Here is a 26,426-nt window from a genome sequence, read left to right on the forward strand (position 1 = left end):
AATTATTATTTCAAGGGTTCACAAGTCGCGCCATTATTTTCCATTTTCCGACTTGTCAACCCTTGTTCACTTTTTGTGCTCCTCCCTGCTCAATCATAATAGCTCGAGCAGGTGAAAGTGAACTGCAACTCACTTGTGAGTAGCTCCCTACGTGAAGATTCATAATCGCTATGACAATTAAAAAAAACTGAAACGACAGAAAATTTTGTCAAAACCATTCAATATCAGTGTTTTGAACCTTCAGCTATTAATTTAATTGTAAAAAAAGTATGAATTTCAATGCGGAAATGGAAAACCCTTTATGTATATCAAACTAAATTGTAATTATACGCTCTGTATTTTTTTTTTATCAATATCCCATTTTTGTCAATAATCCAAGCGTTATGTAAACCATTGCTGTTTCACCCATGCCCACCTTCCTTTAGCGTAGTAAAAAAAAAACTCCAAATGCAATGTTCACTTTTACATTTTATTAAAATATGTATATATAAATTTGTTATTTGGTACATTTGGCGACGAAAAGGCACTATTCGTTACTGTGGATTAATTCCGACACATACAAAAGAAGGATGCAAAAATAAAATACACATTACACGTTATTATATAATGGCATCAAGACTAGTAAGTTAATATAATATTGCAATATTAATACACGACGAAATAGTTAGCAATAGCAATTAATATTGAGAGAAATTTCATAATTTTTGTTTCGTTTCTTAAATAAATAAAGTAAAGAATACATTAGAACAATACATTTAAATAAAGACAATATTTCTTTTAGAATAATACGAGTTATTTTTTGATTTGTGTTTTTTTTGCAATCAATGGCCTCTGAGGGATTTTGGTTTTAATGACTTTTTTGTACTAAGTCGTCATCATTAGTTTTTTTAGTAGATTATTAAGCTACCGCAAACGCCTCTTGTTTTGTTGTTTTTGTTGAAGGAACTCCATTGGGACGTTAACAGAAGACTCAATTATTATTAATTTGTGATTTGCTTTTTTTTTTGTATGGTTACACATGTTTTTGATTAGAATTTTGTGTTTACGACATTAATATTAAAGTTGAAGAAGAAATTTTAGGTTTCCCATTTAAATATTGTCCACAATATCGCAATAACTTATACGTTTCGTTTCTTGTTCAGCACAGTTAAGTTCGTCAGATGAATTATTGGCATAGGATTCCTCTTGATTGATCAGCGATAATTGGTATGCCACCTCAAATGCTTGTCCCAGTGTTAAGATTATTTCAGTGGCCAAATCCTTAAATAGAGAATTTAAAAATATTGAAAAGTTTGATTTATTTATCTCAATGATAAATACTTACCAAACTATCAACCATAAAGACATGGCAGTAATGTGTATCTTTTTCCCTTGTTATATAAGCAAAATATCGTAAATCATCCGTATCTTGACTGACGCAATTGATATTCTCGATGTCATGGACACTAATGGTACTCTGTAAAAAAAAAAGCAAAATTAAAAATTCATAGTATTAGTGGTTTTAAGCAAATATTCAGCATCAGGAAATATAGGACGTCTTGTAAATGGAGGCGATCGCTTCTGCGTCTAGTGCTAAAAATCTATCTAACAAAACCTCATAGTAACGATAACTGCAGTCTTTTAAGGGGTGACCCCCAGTTGTAAAGACCAATTAAACCCAATTTGCATGATTTTTTCAAAGAAAACTACGAAACTTTGAAAGCTGATCTTTTTTTGACTGATCTTGCCACATTTTCCACGCGAGGAATATGCAAATATGCGCCACGCTGTTCACGACGTGGATTGCAGAGGTGAACACTGAGTTGAAGTCAATGGGCACTATATGGTAAACCCCACCCAGGAGTGATCTTCATTATTAAGAATGAGGGATCCAACGTTACAAGAGAGAATCCCTAGATCAGCAAACCTATCAAGCAGGTTTGAATAGCATTCATACAGATGGAGTCGCAGATGCCGTAAATAACTATCGTGTGAATGCGGAGAACATCCCCCATTTATCGCAGCTGATTACGATAAACCAGAGTAGTTTTGGCTCAACTATGCTCGGGATTGTACAGTCGTCTAAATTCCTATAAGGCAAGGAATGATGACACCGTGCAAAACATCTGCCCTGCCAAACCTACTCAACTAACTAGCCACATTCCTAGAACTGAAGATAGAGCCAGATTAAGCAGAAATTTGAACTTACAAACATGTCATATGGTGTTACAACAACAACGACAACATGTTCCGCATTGACTCGGAGGAATCCTCGACTATGGTGCCCGTCACCGTCAATGGAAGAACAAATGATTACCTTTACAATGATGGAAATATTTGAATTGTACTGACGATTTTTTCACCTTTGCTTGTGTGCATTTCAACAAAAGTGGCCTATATTAATGAAGACATTCTGAGCTTTAAAAATGTTCATCAGTGAAAAGCTCATGCACAAGGGTTGTAGGGTCACATAGTGACCCGTCCCGACTATAGCCTTTGCTCGCTTGATTTTTTTCTTGTGCCAATCAATGTTTTCTGACATAATGTCCCAAAAGCTCTAGAAAATGCTATGGTGACCAACTAAAATGACTGGGAACGATAAATATCGGTAGGAATGACTCGCAAAATTAGATTCTGTTCCAAGATGGACTATGTCGGTACATTTCATTTCCTTTGCAAAAGTCCAACACTTCTGCTCTCTAATCCAGTTTAAGGCCACTTCTCAGATCGTGATTACATATAGATAATTCCTGAGATATGGGCACCGAAATGTCCCAATATTTAGGGCCTTCTTACTCATCTCGTACTACAGTTTTTAGTTGTCTTTGTTAAAGCGATATAATTGTATGTTCCACACTTGTCTCCACAATGGCCCGAATGTCAACCCGCCCAAGTGGTACTCTTCCAATGTAAGAAGGATTTTAGTTTTGGGACAATAGAATACTGGAGGTTCTTACCTTATTTTCACTATCAATGAAACGGACACCAGCATGCGACAGCGCTATACCGACTTTTAGACGTGTCTGTTCGTTGGTTTCTTTAAGAATTCGAGTGGAACAGTTTATATCTTCTATTATACTGCCATCTTCGGCTTTGTACTCCATCATGGGGGCAGGTGTCTCTTCACGTTTTAATTTTTGTATAGATTTTCTTGTGGATACAGTACCATGTAACTCTCGAATAACAGTGGATCCCAAATACTAGATAAGCAAAAAAATACTAAACTTGTTTCAATGTTCTGGAAAATATACGATTCGAAGCTACTTACATAAACATCATATAGAACATAACCATATAACAATGTATTGGCCGAATGACACCAATTGGGATTGATATCTTGTTGGTCTGGTGAAATTAAAAGCAAATCAGCTGGTTTCCTTATGGTTAAGGTCTTTTTACGCAATGTATTTGATAAATAATTGCATTCATCATTTATAGCCTCTAATGTTGTTGCAGTTGTATTATTTGTTGTTTCATTATTTGCAGCCGATACTTCATTTCCAATACTTTCAAAAATTGTATTAATTTCATCCCACACTTTTGAGGGATCAAAATCAAATTGTGTTTCTTCGGTGTTGATGGTGGTGGCGGTGGGTGATTTTATTTCATGTGGTGTTAAACTCTTTTCTATGGATTTTTCTTCATCATTTCCATTGGGTGTTTGCAGATGTGTTGAAGATCTTTTTGCTGGCATTGATTTGACCGATTTAACCAAACTGGGAGACCTTAAACCACTTGGTAAGTCGTCAATGGCTTGGGTTTTATTTGTTTCCTGGCTGGGTGGTTCACTGGCTAAATTCAATGATGATCCTTTGAATAGCCCAGCAAAAGGTACATCACCAACAAACTCCTCAACACATTCGGATACCCTTGAACTGCTAATGGAATCAAATTGTTCTTCTTCTGGTGGCTCCATTTGTTCTTCCCATATAAAGGATTTTAGATTATTGTAAAATTGTGAATTACGATTTTGCAGTTGTAAGGATTTGCGTTTCCAACTTTTATCCGGTGGTGGTTTAACAAATTCAAATATTGTTGTTGCAGCTTGAAATGCTGAGGGTGGAGGATAATCAGGGGTTGGAGAGTGTACAGATCTGTCTTGACTTTGTCGACGAGAATCACTATTGTTGTTGTTATTGTTATCAAAATTGTTGTTGGTTGTGGGTGTTGGCGTCTTTGGTTGAATATCACTGGAAATTGTTTAAAATATATGGAAATTATTAAAAAGTATTTGGTTAATTTTGATCTCTGTAAATACAATACCATATTCAAAACATCCATGTGGTAATTTGAGAAAGAAAAATTTCAAAATATCCTTTGTCTTAAGAAGGATACGGTGTATTTTCGTGTACTTACTACAATGAATAAACTATCACTACTTTTAGAAGATGCAATTATGTTTCGTTAGTTAAATATTATTTTTGAAAATAATTTCACTTTCATTTCATTAATACTAACATATTTTTTTATTAATATTATTTTAAATTCTTTTATCACCAACTAACACAAGGAGAGGCGTTGTTTTACACCTACAGCTACCACAAAAATGTGTTAGATTTTTAAATGGCGCACGTGCTATCCTTTGTGTCATGATATCCTTTTGTTCATGCTAAAAACAATGATGCCAGATTGTGTTCTTTTATTTTGAGCTGGAAATTTTTCGCTCGCCATAAGTATTTCAAACCAGTATAGTATTTTTACCTGCCTAATAGGTAGAGATTATATTTTCGTACAAAATATAATAAACATACATATTAATTTTATTAAGAATTCCCATGCAGGCTATTGAATATGTAGGTAGTACATATTGCAATATTGGTACAGTAATAAAGTAAAGACCAGAATAATAGCAAACAATAAATAAAGTAAAACACACAAATAAAGGTATCCTGTTTAAGGGGAAATGATTTTTTCTATGGAAGACATATGTACATATAACAAATCACAGAAGAATTGTTACCACTGACGATATATTTTTATTAAGTCTAAGATATTACATATATCCTTTTTGGTGATGGTTTGCCTAGAAGTCGAACCCCGCAGAATAATCAAATCATCTATCGGAAAGAGTCCCATAAAGTAGTCTGTTACTAGAGGCCCACCACAAGATTGAGTACTATAATTACTACTGTGACATTAAGAGTATGCTGACGGCGTAGTTCTGATGGTCAGTGACAAATTTCCTTCAGATCTAATGCAAGGGGCTCTCATCAATACATCAAAGATGGGCATAATGGTTTAGGTGTGAACCCGACAAAAACATCCGATTTTTTACACAAAGAAGGAATATGCCCTCATTTACGCTATCAACTGAATGGTGTCACATCTGAGCTATCAATGCTACATATCACCAACCACCACTAATTGGGAGATAAAATCCGAGGAGCAGTATAGTACTATATTCCTGCAAGAACTTCATTGATACGAGTTGGGATCTGACTTTTCTAAACTGTGGGATAATGTGTTGGGGGATGTCCTAAATAAGAAATACAAATTAAATAGTTCCCAAAGAGAACTGTATTACTAGGCTTACACCTACGCGGTTTGCTGGTAGAGGGCAGGCTACCAATTTTAGTGGTACCGGGCACGGCAATACTGAAGAAAATTGAAGAAATGAACTAGGAAGACGTGGTTCTTAATCTTCCGACATACTGATGGAGGACTGTGTCTGTTTCTTCCTTGCAGAATGCAGTTGTTAGGGTGTGAATCCAACAAAAACAGAGCTGATTATTTGTACACGAAAATTAACTATTTACAATACTAACGCTGCCTACACCTTTTTCAGAGGTAATTCGAAACATTTCAGTTATAATTCGATTATTTAATTTGTAATTCGTAACAATTCTATTGTTATTCGAGAATTCCATTTGTAATTCGAATTAATCTATATGTAGTTCGAATTATTCCATTTTTATTCGAATTATTCCATTTGAAATTCGAAATATTCCATTTTTAATTCGATTTATTCGATTTGAAATTTGAATTCTTCCATTTGCAATTCGAATTATTTAGTTTGTAATTCGAATTCTTCTATTTGAAATTCTAATTATTTCATTTGAAATTCGAAACAAAAAAATTACAAAATTTTTGGTTCCATTGGTTTTATATTTGGTATTCCGAAATTCAAATAAAATGTTTCGAATTACAAAAAGAGTAATTCGAATTAGAAATAGTATAATTCGAATTACAAATGAAAAAATTCAAATTGCAAATAGAATAATAATAATTCGAATTTCAAATTGAATAATTCGAATTACAAATTGACACATTCGATTTACAAATGAAATAATTCGAATTACAATTTAAAAGTTTCGAATTACAAGTGGAATTCTCGATTTACAAATAAAATGCTACGAATTACAAATGAAATTCTCGGATTACAAATAAAATGATTCGAATCTTCGGAAGCATTATTCTAACTAATGTGGAAGACAAAAACCGAGTAGCAGACAAAACGAGGCCTTATAGCACTATATTCCCGCAAGAACTTCATTATTAAGAGTTGGGGCCCGAGAACATAACTCGTATATTTGTTATATTCAACTGTTGTTCGCCCTATTCTAAACTATGGGACTTTGTGTTCGTGGAATGCCCCATGTAAGAAATCCTATGGTGATCCATCCAAATCTATGACGCGTTAGAGAAGTTCTAGCAGCTCTGCGAAGCAGTTTTTGACTGTCGTCGATTGTTGGGAGATGTTGCTTAAGGACTTTATTTTGGCAATATCCGGCGGTTTGATTTACCGCTCGAGTATGCACCTGTTTCAGACCTGCTGCTATTGACAATCTGTTGTGGTCGGATTGTATGGCGTCTGGGATGTCTGGCCGGAAATGTCTGACGTCCTTTCGTATGTGTCGTTTAAGAGTATCCTGCTCAACCATGTGGTGGTTGGGATGACTTGGCAGAAGGCGGGCCAAAAGGAACTGTCTGGAAAGCAACACATGTTGCTGTCATTTTCCTCTCATGAAGGTAATACAGACTAGACATCCTAACACAATCTTGAACGCACCTGGGTGTCACTCGAAAACCAAGTCACAATGAGCGTCTGTATACTCTTTCCTCAGGAGGTACAACTTTCAAGACCTTATTCATGCTTAGGACTTTGCATTTGATGTAGACGACCTCAGTATAAACTGTCGAAAATGTTCGGCCATTGACAATGATTTCCAGTTCGGTCTTGAGTTTACGAGTCCAGGAGATAAATATAGTCGCAGTGGATTTTTACGGCGAAATGATTAGGCATCTTTAGGTATAGATGTAGAGACGATCGCTAGATAGCCGTTTATGTAAGCACTTACGTCAACTGCTATTGTAACAATGTTTTCATTTTATATCTGTAAGTTAATTTTCTGCTTAATCTGGCTCTGGGTATGTCTCCAGTTCTAGGAATGTTGCTGTTTCGATAGGATGTAACCACATATCTACAGGAGTTAAGTTTAGTAGGTTAGGCAGGGCAATTGAACAGGTCCAGTGTATGTATCGTGAGGGAGTAGTTGAGCCAAAACTACTCTGGTTCGACGTGGCAGCTCACGTTCCTTCGCCGCGATAGATGGGGGATGTTCTCCGAGAACCATATTTACACGATAGTTGTTTATGGCACCTACGACAGCATCCGTGTGAATGCTATTTTAACCTGCTTGATAGGCTTGTTGATCTATAGCTCTGTTCCTTTACGTGCAAGAATCTTCAAGTTTTACCACTTTTTACTCGAAAAGCATTCCTTTACTTCTGAAATCATACAATTCATATGAGAGCAGTTTACAACTTTTGCTACTTTTGCCGGTTTTACCATTTTCAATAGTAAAGGAACAGAACATATGTGTTCTCTCTTGTAACGCTGAACCTATCTCTCTAGATCATGACTGGGTGGATAGGACCACCATATAGTGATTCTTTTGGCTCTCTCGGTAAAACGAGCAAGTAGTGTAGCGAAAGCATGTCATTGTGTTGCTATACTGGAAGAATCTTTGTCTCCTCATGCAAATGGTCCACTGAAAACATCAGGGAGCTCCCTGTTGAAGTTCCCAGGGCGGCATTCTGACAGGTTGGAATATTTTTCCATTGCTTTGCACTTATATTCGCGCCGCATAGCACCGCCGGATAGGGACTTGGGGACCTTGTTTCTACATACGCATATGTACTTCATCTGTTGTTGTTATTGTAGCAGCATAAGTTTGATGCTGGGTTGCCAGAAGCTGGCCGAAATGCTTTTGGTTTCGGGTCAATTCGGTACAAAGAACGCGCTTTCATCTGCATATAAATCCATTTTAACATCGGGACGTGGCGCGGGAAGCTTCACAAGGCACAAGTTGAAGAGTAAGGGTGAAAGTACTTCCCTGGACTCCGCAAATGCCTATCTACTATTGAGATAGTTACCAATCCAGCGCTTGGTAGCGAGTGATTTACTGTGTCAAACGCTTTTGAAAGGTCTAACGCAGCGCCCGATTTTGATTGAGGAACCATATATTTCAATTTATAGCTAATTTGGTCAGAACATGTCGCTTAAAGATTTAAAATACCTAAAAACGGGCGGTACCGTTATATGGGATGTTATACCAAAGCCTGGGCTGAACTTGACCTGCCTACAAGCAAAAGGCGCATCGGTTGAAAATTAAAATGTCCTAAATTAATTTGTTTGGATGCAATATTGATTAAAACACAGGTACGGACGGACAGGCATCTCAGAATTTTACCCCGATCAAGAGTATGTACATTATAGGGTCACAAATAACTATTTCAATACGTTACAAACGGAAAAACAAATTCAATATACCCTCCATAAAAACAGTTGTGGATTTTGATTCATTTGTGGTAGAAAGACACATTTGTCTTCAAAAACCCATCCGAAAATAATTCGCGAAGAATACTTAGAGGATCGTGAAAGAGTATAGAATTTCGTTGAATAATTTCCTGATTTTAGAGCTAAATAACATATGAAATGGTTCTCATTCTATATAATGGTATCTATATCTTAATAAACTTGAAAGAAAATCGTCAAAGGATTCTCTATTAACATGATTTAAATATACTCATATGGGGAGTTTATCTGAATCGGATCAGTTTGTTGTTCCCTAGACCTAAATTGATTTAATTGAATGGGTTGGCGATACCATAAGTAAATAAAAATTAATTATTGACAAATGTACCATTTCCACGACTTTTTTCTCTACGTTACAAAACGAGCCGAGTCAAACTCTGGGCTCAGACTGTATAGATAGTGTAAGGTTGTCTACTAAGTAGAAACATATTTTTTCGCTTCTTTTATTTAAAAACATTGATTTTAATAAACGGAAAATGTAAGGATAATATTAGCAAAGCATGGTTAGAGAATGTAGGCTATATTTAAAGTACATTTAAAGTACGGTACAAAGAACATAAATATGTATAAATAGGCCCAAACTATAATTACTATTATTAGGAGTCTAGAATGTTTCCAATTTAATTTGAGTTGCTAAAAACGTTAGATATAAAAAAGAACAGAAATACAAATTAAATATTTACTAATAATATTTTTTAAATACATTAAAAAAACATACACTTACATTTCCTAAATTAAAATACAACTCCATATCTAAAATTTTACACATAATCCTACCAAACTTACTTGTTATTGCAATCAGGTTCATCTTCTTCTTGTTGGAGGAGTACATGACGTCGATTATTTTGAGCATTATCTATTATAGCACTGATATTTGCATAATCACAATATTCAAGATTTCTTCGAGGACTTGGTAAAGGTGTTTGTGGTTGAGGTTGAGTCATTACCGTGGTGGCTACAGGTGTTCGTGGGGTATTACAAGCACTTCCAGTTGGTAATTTCATTTCCACATATTCATCAACACAGTAATATTGTGTGGAATTTAATGTGGACGTTTCCTTATGTTCCTCTTCATCCTCCCTACTTTTAAAATATGTTTCCAATTTGGGAAACATTTTTTCCGTATCTGTGCCCAGACGCCGATTAAGCAGATTTGATGTATAAACCGGCTTATATTCCAATATAGTTTCTGGTGTTGATCGATTGCTTTTTGGTATGGTTGTTTTGGGATTTATAATTGGTTCCATTGGTGTATAACGTTCGAGAGATATTTGACGTCGCAAAGAACTTACGAAGAAAATAATGCGTTATACACTGTGTAACCATATTTGATACACAATCATTTCAATTAACATTAGACACAAATACATACACATAGCGAAAGTTTTTTTTTCCAAAAAGGGCATTTTGAAAATGTAGTGTTTTTTGTGGACAGAAACAGAGAAATTCATATTAGACGAAACAGAGAGGATGGTGTAGAAATATAAATGAAAAAAATCTTTAGACGAGCACAATTGTGAAAGCAAGAATTGATGAAACACATTATCGAATGAATATTGTTCCCGTTTGGCTTCAGATGCGTTTTACCAATTAAAATCAGACAATATTTTATTTTTTTACAAACATAAGCACTTGCCGAATTACGTTGCAAACAACTTAACGAATTTATTTGCCAATTCCATTAAAAGGAGAATATGATGTGTCCTTTCATATGGAAAACAAAAAACTAGGAAATTATGAGGTATCCTTCTTGGTCTATATTTTGTAATCTGAAGTCATTAGGTCGAATAATTCCATTGGAAATTCGTATTATTCCATTTGTATTTCGAATTATTCCATTTAAAATTCGAAACAAAAAAATTAAAATATTGTTGCATTGTTTTTATATTTAGATTTTTTTCTAATAAAAAATGTTTCGAATTGAAAATGGAATAATTCGAATTACAATTAAAACAATTCGAATTACAAATAAAATATTTCGAATTACAAATGGACTAATTCGAATTTCAAATAGAATAATTCGAATTTCAAATGGAATAATTCGAATTACAAATGGATAAATTCGAATTACAAATGGAATTATTCGAATTACAATTGAAATGTTTAGAACTACAAATGGAATTCTCGAATTACAACTACACCATTTTCACATGTAATTCGAAGAATTTCAGTTGTAATTTGATTATTTCATTTGAAATTCGAAACATTTCACTTGTAATTTGAGAATTCCAATTGAATTTCGAATTATTTAATTTGTAATTTGAGAATACCATTTGATATTCGAATTATTTCATTTGTAATTTGAATTTTTCTATTTGTAAATCGATTTTTTTCAGTTGGAATTTCAAATGAAGAAAATTCAAATTACAAATGGAACAATTCGAATATCAAATGGAATTCTCAAATTACAAATGAAATTATTCGAATTCCAAATGAAATGATCAAACTACAAATGAAATAATTCGAAATTCAATTGGAATTTTCAAATTACAAGTGAAATGCTTCGAATTTCAACTGAAATTATTCGAATTACATGTGAAAATGGTGTAAAATTATTCCAATTACATCTGAAAAGGATGTAGAAAAAATTCTATTACCGTAATCAAGACAACAAGATCTGCATCCGCACTCCCCCTCCCAAATTCAAAGACGAGGTTTTGTGGGTTTTAACTTTATGTTTTTATACCCTCCATATCTCCATATGTGATCCAGGTTTTGTAATAGCTCCAATATAGCGTTTCCGTCCGATTTTGGGTATTTTGGAATTTTTAGCAAAATTTTTCTAACCAAATTAGCTTTATTTTGGCATTTAGGGTTCTCTTAGGCCCAGGTTTTGAATAGCACCCATATAACTATCTGTAAAGCCCGATTTCAGTATTTTAACGTTTTTAAAATACCTGTAATCCCCCTACCCTGTAACGGTACCGTCCGATTTCGTGTATTTTCAAGTTTTTGTAGACATTTTCGGCCCAAATTGTATGTAATTCGCCATTAAAGGTTCAGAGTGGTCAGCACCAAAAATTGTGGGCATGAATCCATTTCTTGGAATAGTCCTTATATAACGGTACAGCCCGATTTCGGGTATTTCGGAGCTCTCAGCTGAATTTTTCTGACCGAATTAGCTATAATTTGATCTTTAGTGTTTCTAGCGATCAAAAAATTTTTGGAGTAGCCCCATATAACGGAACCGCCCGATTTCTCGTATTTTGGGATTTCAAAAATACTTCTTGACCTAAAATTTTGGACAAGGGATATAGCCCCCATACAACGGTACCGTTCGATTACATTTTCGGCTAAAAATCCTAATTGGATTTCGTAACAGAAAGGAAACTGAAGGCCTCGGTACATTAGAGGAGGCATGGCATTCTTGCTTAAGTCATTTGTGGCAAAAGCATAAGGAACTGCCGAGTCAAATTCGATCTAGGTTGCCCCATGCTTTTTAGTATTTTACCAAAAATATCTTGAAGCAAGAAAGAAAGCCAGCCCCTTATGTATCCAGGCCTAAATTGTTTCATTTTAGTTCGTAAGCATGAAATCATGGTGGAGGGTATAAAAATTTCGGTCGCTTTTCTACTTGACTACTTAATTTCCATTATCAGGTTTATGTGTCTGGATTCGCAAGTGCTCATGCGTGTAGACATGACGTTCATTCATCTTTGTAGGAAATGACAAATGGATAGGGGATTTCTCTGAGGTGGCGATTGGTAAGTATATAAAATGTTAAAAGACATATAAAGCGTGGTGGTGAATTCAAACTATTTACAAGATGGACTGACAGATTGTCATTTTTCGCAGGTCATTCGTCTGGGTAGACGATAAGATGAAATAATACGAAGATATCACAATGCAATATTGGGGCTATCGATTTGCTATGTCAAAGTCATTGTGTGAACTGAAATGCTCAAGAGCTATGGCTGTCATAAGCTGACAAATATGAAGCAAATGACGTGGGACACCTTAAGCTATTTACCTCGAAAGCCCTACACTTGAAAGCGATCCAGTACCACGCCATGCCCTTGGTTTATAAATAAAATCAGGTAAGAATGGGCTATGGTCGGACGGGACCGATCATGAGATACCCTACACCACTTGCTCTGGGCACAGTTTTGTTATTGATATGATTAATTGATATTTTTGAATCATTTATTATTGATGTAATTTGCATCAAAGAGAGGTCAAGAGTTGGTTTTCATGTTTCATGTTCGCAATTTGTCGGAATATGCCACCAGAATTTAGACCAAATTTAAATTTGGATATTTTCCCACAATGTTCGATTTCACCCGCTAAATACTATCCGATCATTTTTCAAAATATTGGTATTTTCCCCGACTAAACCGCTGCGACCTCTAGCGTAATAATTGTTACACTACTCACAATTAAAACTGTGGGATTCCTGTATATACTAGGCTGTAACTCTGTTATCTGACCACGTACTTCAGCATAATCAGCTTCAATGAAAAGGTCAAGAGTTCCTCTTCTAAATATAACTTAAGGTGGTGAAACATATCTTCCAGGAATAAAGATATAGTCCTTATACTAAAAATGTTACCATTTCACCCCCTAAATATTATCTGATTATCATGTAAAATTCCAAGCTTCTTCTTTGTCGTAAACCCAAACCTTGCTAAAAATTTCGCGTCGACCAGACTATCATTGCAACCTACAGAGCCGCTACAAAATCGGATAATTCCCAATAATTCATGCATGGATCATGGATGGTTTCTTTCTACTACATAACGTAGAGCAACGAAATTAAATTACCAAATCTTTACCAATATAAAGTTTTTCTTTCAACAGCATTTCCTATCGGTTTCATTATCTGTTGTCTCTCCTACCCCGCTTCATGCTTTCAGTGGATCAACAATTTTTAATGTCTTGACTCGTAATGCCAAATTTTGTAATTATTTTCATTAACTTTGAAGACAAGCCAAAAAGTCTTAAGCGGCTCAAGTACAACAGTATTATATTTAATTCTCTTATTAAAATTCTTATGTTTTTAATACTTAATAAGGGTCGAAATCCAAATTGATTCTAGCCCTTTAAAATTTTTAAAATTACATATAAAGCAAAAAAAGAAATGAAAGTGTCCGTTCATAATACACACGTTTATATTTAAAACAAAAAATGTGTCTGTTTAATGATATAGTAAATATGTATGTATGCATATGTATTTAACAAAAATAACAACAGATTATTATTACACGTATAAATAGAAACAAAAATATCACATTAATGTTAGTGTATGTATAATTTTGTAAGTAATGCAGTATGAGATCATCACGTATAAATTAGATTAAAGATATTATAACATTTAAATTAACAGCAAGTATCACATATCCAAAGGAGGAATAAACAAATTTGGTGTTGTTTGTCACATAAGCAATAACTATCCATAACAATAATATGTAATTGACAATTGAGAATAGGAATGGTTTGGTTTTCTTGTTTTGGTGCATTGTGTTTGTGACGTGGATGGTTGGATGGATAGATGTATGGTGGTTGTGGTGGTTTCTAGAGGTGCATAACACTGATGATATGGTGCAAACATGAAGATGGATATAGAAAAAAAGTGCATTAGGCGCGCGCAAAAACACACAAAAGAAGACACATAAATAACATTATAATGGACAACAATAATATGAAATTATTCTTACTTCATTGTCATTGCATGATGATCTTCAGTAGTGGGTTGGTAATGACGATTCTGTTGTTGATGCTGCTGCTGATGTTGCTCCACAAATCGGTTTTGTTCAACCTTTGATTCATCATCTTGATAATTTGAAATTGTTGTATTGTCATTTACATCCTTTATTGGCATGAAATGTGTTTTGTTTTCCATTTTACTGCTTTCTTGACAGAAATCTGTAATTTCACAAGAAATGTACATAATTAATGCGTCATTTACAAAAGCAATGCTTGAGAATATTTTTATAGCACAGGTCACTGAACGTTCTAATGAATGGCAAATTACTGGATGATTCCGCCCGCTGCCGACGACGCTACATTATTAGTATGCTTCCTACACATTTGACCGACCACTAGACAAGATTGCTGCATGTACAAGTATGTGATGTTTTGTCTGTTCATAGTCAAAGCTTGGCCAAGTAAACAGACACGGGGTAAACAAACAATATGGTATACATTCTTAAGTATGTCTATGAGATTATGTTGTTGTAGTTTATTAAAAATTCACTTGGGAAAAACTAACAATTTAATTATTATTAAAATTGAGTACACTTGTTAATTTCATTAAACATTTACATGGCTAATTTTCTGGGACGCATGGAATTTTAGGAATTTTAAGTATGTCAAACTTAAAGAGTTCTAAATTGAAGTAGGGCAATTATGTGATAACATAATATAATTATGGGGCTTACTAAGCCATATGCTAGTATTATAAAGAAGAGCATACAGAAAAGAAATTAAATTTGTCCATAGTTGGTAAGTGGATAAATTACTACTATAAAAGTTCCAAAAAACTCAGTATAAAATCGAAAGTTACTTTCTACAAGTAAAAAAGCGTTAGTACGAATGGGCCGAACTTTTTATACCCTCCCACCATGAAATATTCTCAAATAAATTGGATGCTCGGTGTGTTAACAGTAATAATGTACTGGCTATTTCTAAAAGAAGTTCAGCAGGGGGAACATTGACCCCATAATTTAGTTACGTGTCGACGTACGGTAATTTACTCTAGTTTTATCGTACCTTTCAACATATTATGCCTGTACAGTACAATAGGAAGAGAGTTTTGCACATTCATGTTATTCTTAAAACTTACCTTTAATTATAGAAACAATTTCATAGGTAACATGTGGTGGATAATCAACTAAAATATCCAATGCTGTTCGTCCATTTCCGTCAACAGCATACGGATCGATACCGGCTCGCAGCAATGTACAAACAACCGATTTTTTACCACACAATGCCGCCTCATGTAATGCCGAACCGGAATTTGTTAAAATATTCACATCAACACCGGCAGCCAATAGTGTTTCGACGACTTTCTTATGACCATTACGAGCAGCTAAATGTAAACATGAATGTGTATAAATATGTTTGGTGGGTGTTATCGTATATGGCGGTGAATGTCCATTTTCCAAGGCAACCATTTCATCGTAAACACGAAACGGTTCAATATGTTCAGGATGTGTTCGTATTAGCAATTGCACCACTTGTAGACGACCAAATTGTGAAGCTAAATCCAATGCAGTTTGAAAACTATTGTTGCGTATTGTTGGATCAGCACCATAAGCTAAAAGTATTGCGACAACAGCACTGTGACCATGTTCAGCGGCACAATGCAGGGGTGTTTCATTTTGGGAATTTTGTGCATTGGGATTAGCCGGTCTCAGGGGATGCATTAAGAGCATTTTTACAATATCCGCTTTATTTGCCCATGATGCCAGATATAGTGGTGTAGAACCGCGTATATCAGGTATATCGGTGGCAGCATCATAAGCTAACAAAAGACGCACAATTTCCTCGTGACCATTGAGACAGGCATGATGTAATGGTGTATAACCATTCATATCCTGTGCATTAATACTGGGACTGCGTCGAAAGCTAAAGGAAAGTAAAATAATAAGTTTTATGGTTAAACTACCTTTATGAAACAAGGGAAACACTTATACTGGAGTCTAAAATATTAATTAAAAAACCTGGTAGATTGGAACAAGTGTTGACATCCCTCTTAAAATAAATATATTGTTTTGATCAGCTCTCGAAGCACTACCCATGGTAAAAAAATAAGACTAAAGCCAGTTAGATACAGTTGAGTTCAAAATAAAAGGAGTGCACATACAAAAAAAGTAAATTGTCAAAAAATATGGCTTAACTTATCTATTTTGGTTTATTTTGAATTTATTTAACATTGCTGACATCCCAACTGTTAATTCATCAGCAGAAATGTGGCAATCTGTTTTAAATTATTAACTGTTTACACCAACATTATAAATCGTCTTTAAAGTTTTTGTTCATAAAAATAGGAGTGTGGAAGAAAAAGGACGATAAAAATATTTTAAGTTGAGTTTAGGATCAAATTTGTCAATATTTTAGTTAACAGTAGTAAATCCAATAGATTTTATGAGATTTGTTGGCTGTTGAAAACAAAAGAGGTAGCCAAAAAACAGGCGATTGTCCTTGCAGCAATTTTTTCCATAAATTGAGCACTTATTGGGCAACTCAGTGGATTTTGTAGACAAAAGCTTTAACGATTAGATTTGTTTGATGCTATGGATGTTATCCCCAACTATATATAATGATTGGTATCCTATAAATTTGTGTATTTTGATCGTTGAGCCAAGTTTAAGCCAGTTTACATTAGTCCTTTAGGTAAGAATCGGCCAAAAATGCGTATCTATAAGGAATTTTTTCCTCAACCAAATAATATTTGGAAGTCCTTAGGGTGCTAGCCTTATGTATGCAATCAATTTCGCTTCTATTCAAAATATGTTTAAAACGTGAACGGTTGAAATGTACTTTGAACCATTTTGTGATAGGCAGGCTGGGATTGCACTATGGTTGGTATACGCCATAACATATTTTTCAATAGAAACTTACGTTTTTCACTCAAAAATACTTCATTTAGGTTGGTTCCATTAGAAAACTGTTCATTATACGATGCAAAACCTAATAAACATAATATTATGCCAACTTCAAAAGTTTGTCTTTAAAGTTTCCTTCTCAACAAAGCGTTTTGAAAAATGTCTCATATGTGCTAATCATTCAACTATTCAAAAATGAACAAAATAATGAATTCTGCGTGCAGTTAAGGTGCTGAGGACCTCAAAACATTACTTGATCGAGAAATGAATGTCTTATAGATACGTTTTTTTGGCCGATCCTTACGTAAAGAGGTAATGGAAACCGGCTTTAACTAGGCTCAAGGACCAAAATACACAAATTTCCGGGATACCGATCATTATATATTGTTCGAGATAACAGCCAAAGCACCAAAAAACTCTAATCACTAAAGCGATTAATTTATGGAAAAAATCGGTGCAAGGACAACCACCTATTTTTAGGCTACCTCCAAAGAACATTTGTTTTCAAACAGCCATTAAATTTCATAAAATCTATTAGATTCACTACTGTCAACTTAAATATAGACAATTTTGATCTATATTTATATTTGACTCAACTAAAAATATTTTTATTTTCCTTTTTCTTCTGCACACCTATTTTTTTGAACAACAAACTTGAAGGCGATTTATAATGTTGGTGTAAACAGCAAATAATTTAAAATAAATTGCCACATTTCTACTAATGAATTGACCGTTGGGATGTCAACAATGTTAAATAAATACAAAATAGGCCAAAATGGAGAAGTCTAACCATTTTTATTCGACTATTCCCTTGGTGTAAATGAGAACTCCTATTATTTTGAACACAGCTGTATTTAACCTCATTCACATATAAAAAGCCCAACAACATGATTGATGACAAATCATGAGTTAAATCATGAGTGGGATGCACTTCATTTTGCATTTCTTTGTCATGCCATTTTTCACCGATTTTTTGGATTCGCATTTTCATCATCTCGGCTTTTAGGCCAAAGAGGGTAATATATATACTACCAAAATGTAGCTTATCGAAATAATAGTTTTAGACCCTAAGTATATTTGGACGTAATTTGTTTCAGTCAATTTGGAGTCCGTCCGTCTGTCTGACTGGCTGGAGCGCACAACAACTCTCTAACGGATCTACAGATTTGGTCCAAAATTGGGTCGTCGTAATATTTTGTCCAAACTAAGATCAAGTTCGAAGATGCACCAAAACTCTCAAAGCCAGTACCGATACTTTGCACATCATAGATCGGTTTCAACCCCTATCGACATTCTACATTTTTTTCAGGGACAAAATGGGAAAATTCAAAAAACTTTAAAAACCAATACGAGCGCGTATGTCTTAACCGGAACAACCAATTTGGTCCAAACTTTGGATTTCTTAACATCTTGTCCGAACTTAGTTTAAGTTCGAAAATGAGCTATCGATCCACTTCTTAGGGTACCTCCCTCACAAATGTTAAACATTTTTTAAGTATCCATTCGAGGATCATTTGAAAATTTTTACAGTGGCCAACTGCAAGAGCAAACGATATCTGTCGAAAAGAATGACTCCAAAAATAAGATCCACTTCAAAGATGTACAATGTGGTCCATTCCTTGAAGTACCTCCTCCGCAGTGCGCTTGAGCTTTGATCCGAGTAAATATTTTTGTTGGCAAATTCATACGTCCAAAAACGGCTACAAAATTCTGAAGGCCCCATAAATACACAGTTTTTAGGTAAAAGGATCTTGATCTAGATGAACATTTCAATTCACACGGGCTGAGGGTATATACATACATATCTGTCGGCAAAGAATGAAGAATATCACCTTCTTGTAAACAAGGTTTAGTACCAATGAGACATCGAATCCGAAATACCATGTTACAGTTTATTTCATTTGGACGATGTGGGTACAAGCTTCAAAATGCGTAAAATAAGAATGTCGTTCGAATGATGTATATCTCTAAAGAAGACTTTATACTGTTTTTTTCCTCATTCCTGTAGGATATTGCGGCTAAAACCTTGAAAATCGGGAGGCTCCGCGCTATGGGGGGTATATCAAAACGTGGACTTATACTGACAAATTTTTGGGGGACATTTTTGTAGAGCTAACGAAGACTAAACACCAATTTTCAGATATTTCGTTAGGATAATGTAGCTAAACCTTCCAAATACCAAAAATCAGGAGGTTCCGTTTAATAGGGGATACCTATATTAAAACGTTGACCTATGTAAACATAAATTACAACCGACTCGGTGGTGGAATGGAACTTATACCTTCAAATTCTTTAAAGCGTATTGCGTATTGCGGCTAAAACCTTGAAAATCGGGAGGTTCCCCGCTATGGGGGGAATTTCAAAACGTGGACTTATACTGACAAATTTTTGGGGAAAATTTTTGTAGAGCTAACGAAGACTAAACACCAATTTTCAGATATTTCGTTAGGATAATGTAGCTAAACCTTCCAAATACCAAAAATCAGGAGGTTCCGTTTAATAGGGGATACATATATTAAAACGTTGACCTATGTAAACATAAAATTACAACCGACTCGGTGGTTGAATGGAACTTATACCTTCAAATTCTTTAAAGCGTAGGCACATCATAGGTCCAAAACGTGGACCTGTAAAGCACACTTTCAATACCAAAAGTACATTTTTCAAAAATTGTATCCTCCATCAAATACAAAATTCTTTAGCAATTCCATTCAGAACTATTTTAAATATTTTGTTGCGAGCGAGCACATCAGCGTAGGTTAAGAAAAATATTCTGATTTCAAATCTCTTTGTGTTCTCAAAAATGGCGTTTTCAAATAAGCATTCTTAGATAAAGTTCCCCACTAAAGTATTTTCATAATGTGAATCTAGTATGGACGCATAACTTGAGAGCATTGTTTCAACAAAAAATACAAATAAAATACATCATCATGGGAAGGAACTACCCTGGCCAAAAAGAGCTAAAACTGTATTTACTAATCCATCATAATGTAAACTTACTATAAAAAAGGCTGCCGTTTTAATTGTTAAAACAACATGTGGTTAATGTTGGAATAGGGTGAGCTGCATTATTATTAAGGGAATGCTTCGGATTATGTCACATATCCTCATTAGTTCTGTTAGTACTTTTTTGGAAATAAAAAAACGTTTTCCCCAATTTCACTTCGAGATCAAGAATAGGTATGTCTTATTGATAAATTTATTTAAAAGAAAAATTGTTAAAATTAAAAAAATATCTTGTGGCATTAAGTGTAAATTAATTAACGACTTGAAAAGTTACGCAGCTCCGTATTACGGAGATCCAAAATAACTAGTTTGGTTGTTTGTTGCAAAACAACAACAACCAATTTTATTTTTAGTTTTACATTGATGGTTATGTTGAGATGTAAAGTGACAGTTTTTCCGTAAAGTGAACCAGTTTTGACGTTTAATATGTTTATTAACACAACATGTTTTTAAAGTTGGATTAGTTTAATTAGAAGCAACACCTCGATTTGCATGACTTTAAAATTAAAACTCGTCCACATGAACAAATATTTCCATTCTGTATATTAAATTTTATTGTACAGATGTAAGGCCTCGGTACACAAGACTGGCTTAATTCATTGGCGGGATTTAAAACGTTTTCCTATAGATAGGTGCAAAGATCCGCTACACAAAGTACAATAAAATTATAATAAAATAGGATCTCTCATCACCGAACCAGAATATGGCAGAATATGCAAAAATATATTAAGCTGAGTTGTTTGACCATATTGATTGCGAGTACTATGGAACAGTAGGTCTCAGGGGTTTTTAGAATATAGGGTCTATAATAGGGTCTAGAATAAAGGTGACATTTTAATTTTCTAATTCTTACACTCGATGATTTTATCTTAGATACCATCGAACTTTGCTTTGTTTATATCGTCCACATAAAATTCCGATGCATTTGTAATAACTATATCTTTTAAAATTCTTTGCAGTTGTTCATACTTTAGTTACTTGGTTGGGAGAAGATACAAGAGTTCACCTTTTGTTGTGAGTAAATTGGAAACATTTTAAAATTTATTATTTTGGTTATTTTTGCCTAAATTCTGTTTTTCTTGACGTAAAAAGAAATTTGAAGCAAATTTGGAATTTACTCGCACTTTCTACACAAAATAAATATTATTCCACCATTTCACTTACATATGACGTTATGCACAATTTAAAAAATGAAAGTAATGTACTCACCTAGAAAGCGGGCCTTTTTTAGCAAAGTGTTCAAGAATTTTGCCGACAACATTAATGTTGCCAGTTCTAGCCGCATCCAATAAATCTTGGGATCTACCCATTCTTATAGGGAGCAAACGAAGCAAGATCAATTCCAACACCAATTATCAATAATCAATAATTGTTAGTTGCACAGCAATGTAAAATTGGATCATCTGCATACTTCAATGTTTTCTTTTTCTTTTTATTTTGGGGAAAGAGAGACGGGCTTAATCAGCTGTTGAATGACAAAAACCTCTAACGACAACAACAACGATCAAAACACAAATGAATATGTATTTGATACAGTAATTTTTGTTTAAACAAATTATCACTGTTTATTCCGTTTTTTGTTTACACAATCGCAGCATACAACAATTCAAGGTCTTCTTCGTTTTTTCTCCAGCCCTGAACAATGTCAAGATACAAAATAGTAGTTTAAATTTAAGATAAATTCAATCACACAAATACGCACTAAAAGAGAGAGATTAGGGATTTTGTCGAAAATATTTTTACGAGTTCATTCACTTGTTGCTTTTATTGCACTTCTAATTTATTTGTTACACAAATGTATTTTTTTATTAAATTTTTAAATTTATTTTCTATTATTTTATTATTGGACACGTTTCTTCTTCTCGAATTTATGTTAAATTAATTAAATTAATAATCACTAGTTTTAATTGACATTTATCCCCATCTCTAAAAAAATTCCAATTGCCAATTTGTCAAATAACCGGCGTTGGATACGTCATTCTCTAGGCGCCGTTTTCTTAATATGAACGTCGCCTGATATTGTCTTTTCAACGGCGGTGTTGTTTAGTAGGTGGTGTCATAGATATTTAGTTAGAGGTGGTTTACACTATCTATCAATGTCATATGACACGAAATAAAAACATTCCATATTTACTCACGGAGGCAATGTGGAGACGTAGTTTTTTTACATTTTTGCTTGTTTGGACGCACAGAGTAAATGGCGTAAGGAAAATCTCCAATATTACACATATTAGCGTATATATAACGATGGAAAATTTCATGTCATATGACATTTACATATAGTATAAACTACCCCTTAGTAATAAACCCACTTGGGCTCAAATGTCAATTCCATCGCGTATACGTCAAAAAACCTCCATAACTACCCAGCAAAAAGTTTGCATCCGCGGATGCAGTTAAATCACTAGAACAATTGCCGCTGGAGTACATCTTTTCCTATGAATTTTACAAGAGAGCGCGCAGCTAGGATGCACTCCATTTTGCTTCCATGGCACACAGCTAGGATGCACTCCATTTTCGATCCAAATCACAGCCTTTGATGTAGTGTTTTGGATTGAATTAAAATGCAGTCTAAAGATGTTATAAAATGCAAGCCATTGCAAATTTTCCAAAATATATAAAATACATTGCTTATTCGTGTAAAACAAGAATATTAACTTTATTACATTAACACAAATTATAAAAACTCTCCATTAAATTTTATCGTAACTTAAGCGCTCGGCACATACGATGCGTTGAGCGTCGCAGTACAACAACCACATGAAAAAAGTGTAAGTGATGCCAAATTTTTTTAAAAACAACAATGTGGCTGACGCATTAAAGTTAAACATAATTTAACTTTTTTGGGACAACGGGTGTCCCAACGTGTCACTAAACGGACCGTATGTGCCGAGGGCTTAAGTTTACTTCCTCTACTCTGCTTTTTATGACATCGAAATTGATATTGCTTCATCATTTAAATGGTTTTTCATTTTTCCTCCGACTTCAGTTTAGATTTCCAAAAAACTCCAACTCTACTTCAAAAATAATTTTCGTTTCGTGAATTACAGCAATGTTCATAACTTTAGTTTGTATTTCTTTATTTTTTATAAAACAAATTCTTAGAATTTTAACACTCTTTCTTGTGTTCAGAAAAACAGACTGCGACTGTAGGGATCAAAAAATTGGCTTGCTTGTCTAGGAATCTTTAGTCGAGTGCTTCCAAAATGTATCGAGCGCAGTTCATTTTCATAACTCCGTGTGGACTGCATCGAAAGATGTATTGAAATCATAACTCTGCATTGCACTACTTCTAAACTTTTTTGGTGGGTAGGCGTTTACACCAGACAATAGCTTCGTTCCCGTACTTTTTAATGGTAAAACTCGTAAAAGAGAGAACTGCAAAAAATTTGTTCTGACACACAAGTTTTTTGAAATAGTTCGAGAACGGAAAAATGGAAAATAAGTCAAAAAAAAAAAAAAAAAAACTGGAACAAATGTCAAAGTCGGCGTATCAGCCAATCAGACGCCGGCAACCATGTTACTATTTTTTTACTCGCCCAAATTTGTCGTGTAAAAAGTTTTTAAAGAGAGCGTCATTCAGCCCCATTTTTGATTAAAGAGAAGTGAACATTTTACAACTTTTTTGTGTACGGGAACGCTTTTTCGAGTAAAATGTCGTAATAATTGTAAAAACTTTTTAGTTCTGGAACACAGCTAATATGTCTTAAAATACAACCCTGATTTACTAACACATACATACATTTGTCGTTTGTCTCCCAGCTGTCCATCATTTTTACACAAACAGTGCGTCAGTGCGTCAGCCACATTGTTGTTTTTCAAGAAACTTGGCATCACTTACACTTTCTACACAAATAGTAGTAAGACACGTTGGGACACCCGTTGTCCCAAAAAAGTTAAATTACGTTTAACTTTAATGAGTCAGCCACATTGTTGTTTTTCAAGAAACTTGGCATCACTTACACTTTTTTCATGTGGTTGTTGTACCGCGACGCTCAATGCATCGTATGTGCCGAGCGCTTTAAGCCCTCGGCATATACGGTCCGTTTAGTGACACGTTGGGACACCCGTTGTCCCAAAAAAGTTAAATTACGTTTAACTTTAATGCGTCAGCCACATTGTTGTTTTCCAAAAAACTTGGCATCACTTACACTTTTTTCATGTGGTTGTTGTACCGCGACGCTCAACGCATCGTATGTGCCGAGCGCTTTAAGGCCTCTGCACATACGACGCGTTAAGCGTCGCGTTACAACAACCACATGAAAACTTCAAGAACAAACTTGGCATCACTTACACATTTTTCATATAGTTGTTGTTTTCAACGCGCAACGCGTCACACAACGGACCGTATGTGCCGCGGCCTTTAGAGTTTTTTGCCGGGTTAGCCTACTTCATGAGGATTTCTTTGAAGTATGCGCTATGGAATTGACATTTGAAACCCAAACCACTGTGCTAATACGGTTAAGTGTAAGAAGAATAAAGAAAAATTGAAACTTGGCAGCACTTTATTCTTCTACTAGAAATAACACAAAACTTTACCCAAAAGTTGGATGTGTTTTCAGCTTCATTCATTTATCTCGTTTTTTTATGAAATGCTCAAAAAGATTTTGTAAACAAACTCATTTGTTGCTTTTTGATTAGTAATTTTGAAGTTTTAGGAATTCAGGAAAAATCATGAATTCATGTATTATTGACAAAAAAATAAAAATTGTTTTTGTGAAACATCCCAGCAAAAAATTTTGAAAGTTGTGCAATTGGAGTTATGATTTCACAACATCTTTCGATGTTGTCCAACAGAGTTATGAAAAATGCACTCCGTTTGATACATTTTAGCTGTATTCCTTTACTTACCTGAGGTTACCATTTTTACCATTTGTTACCATTTTTAACCTGCAAAGCGTTCCTTAACCCCAAAAAGTGGCAAAACTGGAAGCAATTTTTAAGAGAGTGAGAGTGGAGAGAGAGCTAAGATGGCTTTCTCTTCTACCACGGGCTACCAGCAAAATTTCTGCAGGTAAAAAATGGCAGAACTGATTTTTCGACTTTTGTTTGACGATTAACGACGAAACTGAACGAAAAACAGAAGAAAAAGTCGAACGCTGACAAAACTAAATTAAAAAATGTGAAATAAAAGACGAAAATTGATTTTTTTATGTTTCTTTTTGACATTGCTGCCAGATCTACAATTTTTCCGTTCCTTTACTTTTCTGGTAAAAATGTTCATGAGAGAGCAATTTTGAGCAATTTTGACACTTTTCTCTTTTACCACCCTTACCATTAAAAAAGTAAAGGAACAAAGGTTTTTTTAAGCAGTTGCTGTAGAGATCCCAACAGAAAAAAACAGTTGGTTGACCCCTACACATTTCTTCAAAAGATAAACAAGAGTGTATACATTTAGAAGAATTCGTTATAAAATAAAGAAGTAACAACTTAAGTTGCGAACATTTTTGCGGTAATTCACGAGACGGAAATTTTTAATGGAGTGGAGTTGGTGTCCATGTCGAAAGCTGAACTAGTGATGGGAAGGCAACATAAAAAAATTAGGATAATGAAAGAAAATCAAATGCGCTTGAATTTAATCAAGAACGGAGGAAGTAAGCTCAAATGTGATTGAATTTAATGGAAACTTTTTTTAATTTGTGTTTATATAATAAAGTTCTTTGTGTTCTTGTTTTACACAAATAAAGCGCTCGGCACATACGGTGCGTAGAGCGTTGCTTTACAACAACCACTTGAAAAAAGTGTAAGTGAAGCCAAGTTTTTTGAAAAACAACAATGTGGCTGACGCAATAAAGTTAAACATAATTTAACTTTTTTGGGACAACGGGTGTACCAAGGTGTCACTAAACGGACCGTATGTGCCGAGGGTTTTAAACAGAGCTCATGTGGTTGTTTTAACGCGTCACTCAACGGACCGTATGTGGCGAGGCCTTCAAGGAGCCAAATATATTCTGGGCCAAATACATAGGGTCCGTTGTGTGACGCGTTGTGCGTTAAAAACAACAACCACATGAAAAATGTGTAAGTGATGCCAAGTTTGTTCTTTAAGTTTTCATGTGGTTGTTGCAACGCGACGC

General features: G+C 34.5%; 1 protein-coding gene across 16 annotated transcripts; it reads right to left on the minus strand.

Annotated features, from left to right (window-relative positions):
- Positions 1-448: 448 nt before the first annotated feature.
- LOC141388789 (uncharacterized) lies at positions 449-22,348 on the minus strand. Of its 16 annotated transcripts, none has more exons than XM_073959128.1 (9): positions 22,248-22,323; positions 21,559-21,984; positions 15,579-16,363; positions 14,452-14,659; positions 9,584-10,084; positions 3,248-4,169; positions 2,937-3,179; positions 1,325-1,456; positions 449-1,260 (listed from the first exon to the last, which is right to left on the minus strand). In XM_073959128.1, the coding sequence occupies exons 2-9, from the start codon at positions 21,657-21,659 to the stop codon at positions 1,090-1,092; spliced, it is 3,063 nt and encodes a 1,020-aa protein (XP_073815229.1). In that variant the 5' UTR covers positions 21,660-21,984; positions 22,248-22,323; the 3' UTR covers positions 449-1,089. The 16 variants fall into 16 exon arrangements, 15 of the variants coding, with proteins under 15 accessions (XP_073815229.1, XP_073815226.1, XP_073815225.1 ...); XM_073959125.1 differs by having other exon boundaries at positions 22,093-22,317; XM_073959124.1 differs by having other exon boundaries at positions 22,052-22,311.
- Positions 22,349-26,426: the final 4,078 nt, after the last annotated feature.

This window comes from Musca autumnalis, unplaced genomic scaffold, assembly GCF_047663935.1.
Source record: "Musca autumnalis isolate F117 unplaced genomic scaffold, ASM4766393v1 scaffold_1, whole genome shotgun sequence".
Classification (NCBI taxonomy): Eukaryota; Metazoa; Arthropoda; class Insecta; order Diptera; family Muscidae; genus Musca; species Musca autumnalis.

Excerpts from the sequence above, each read along its gene's own strand:
- LOC141388789 (XM_073959123.1), bottom strand. The coding sequence starts at position 21,659 with ATGGGTAGATCCCAAGATTTATTGGATGCGGCTAGAACTGGCAACATT. Across the intron at positions 16,364-21,558 it reads AAAAAAGGCCCGCTTTCTAG|CTTTCGACGCAGTCCCAGTA; the intron begins GTGAGTACATTA and ends ACTTTCCTTTAG. Across the intron at positions 1,261-1,324 it reads TCTTTATGGTTGATAGTTTG|GATTTGGCCACTGAAATAAT; the intron begins GTAAGTATTTAT and ends TCTCTATTTAAG.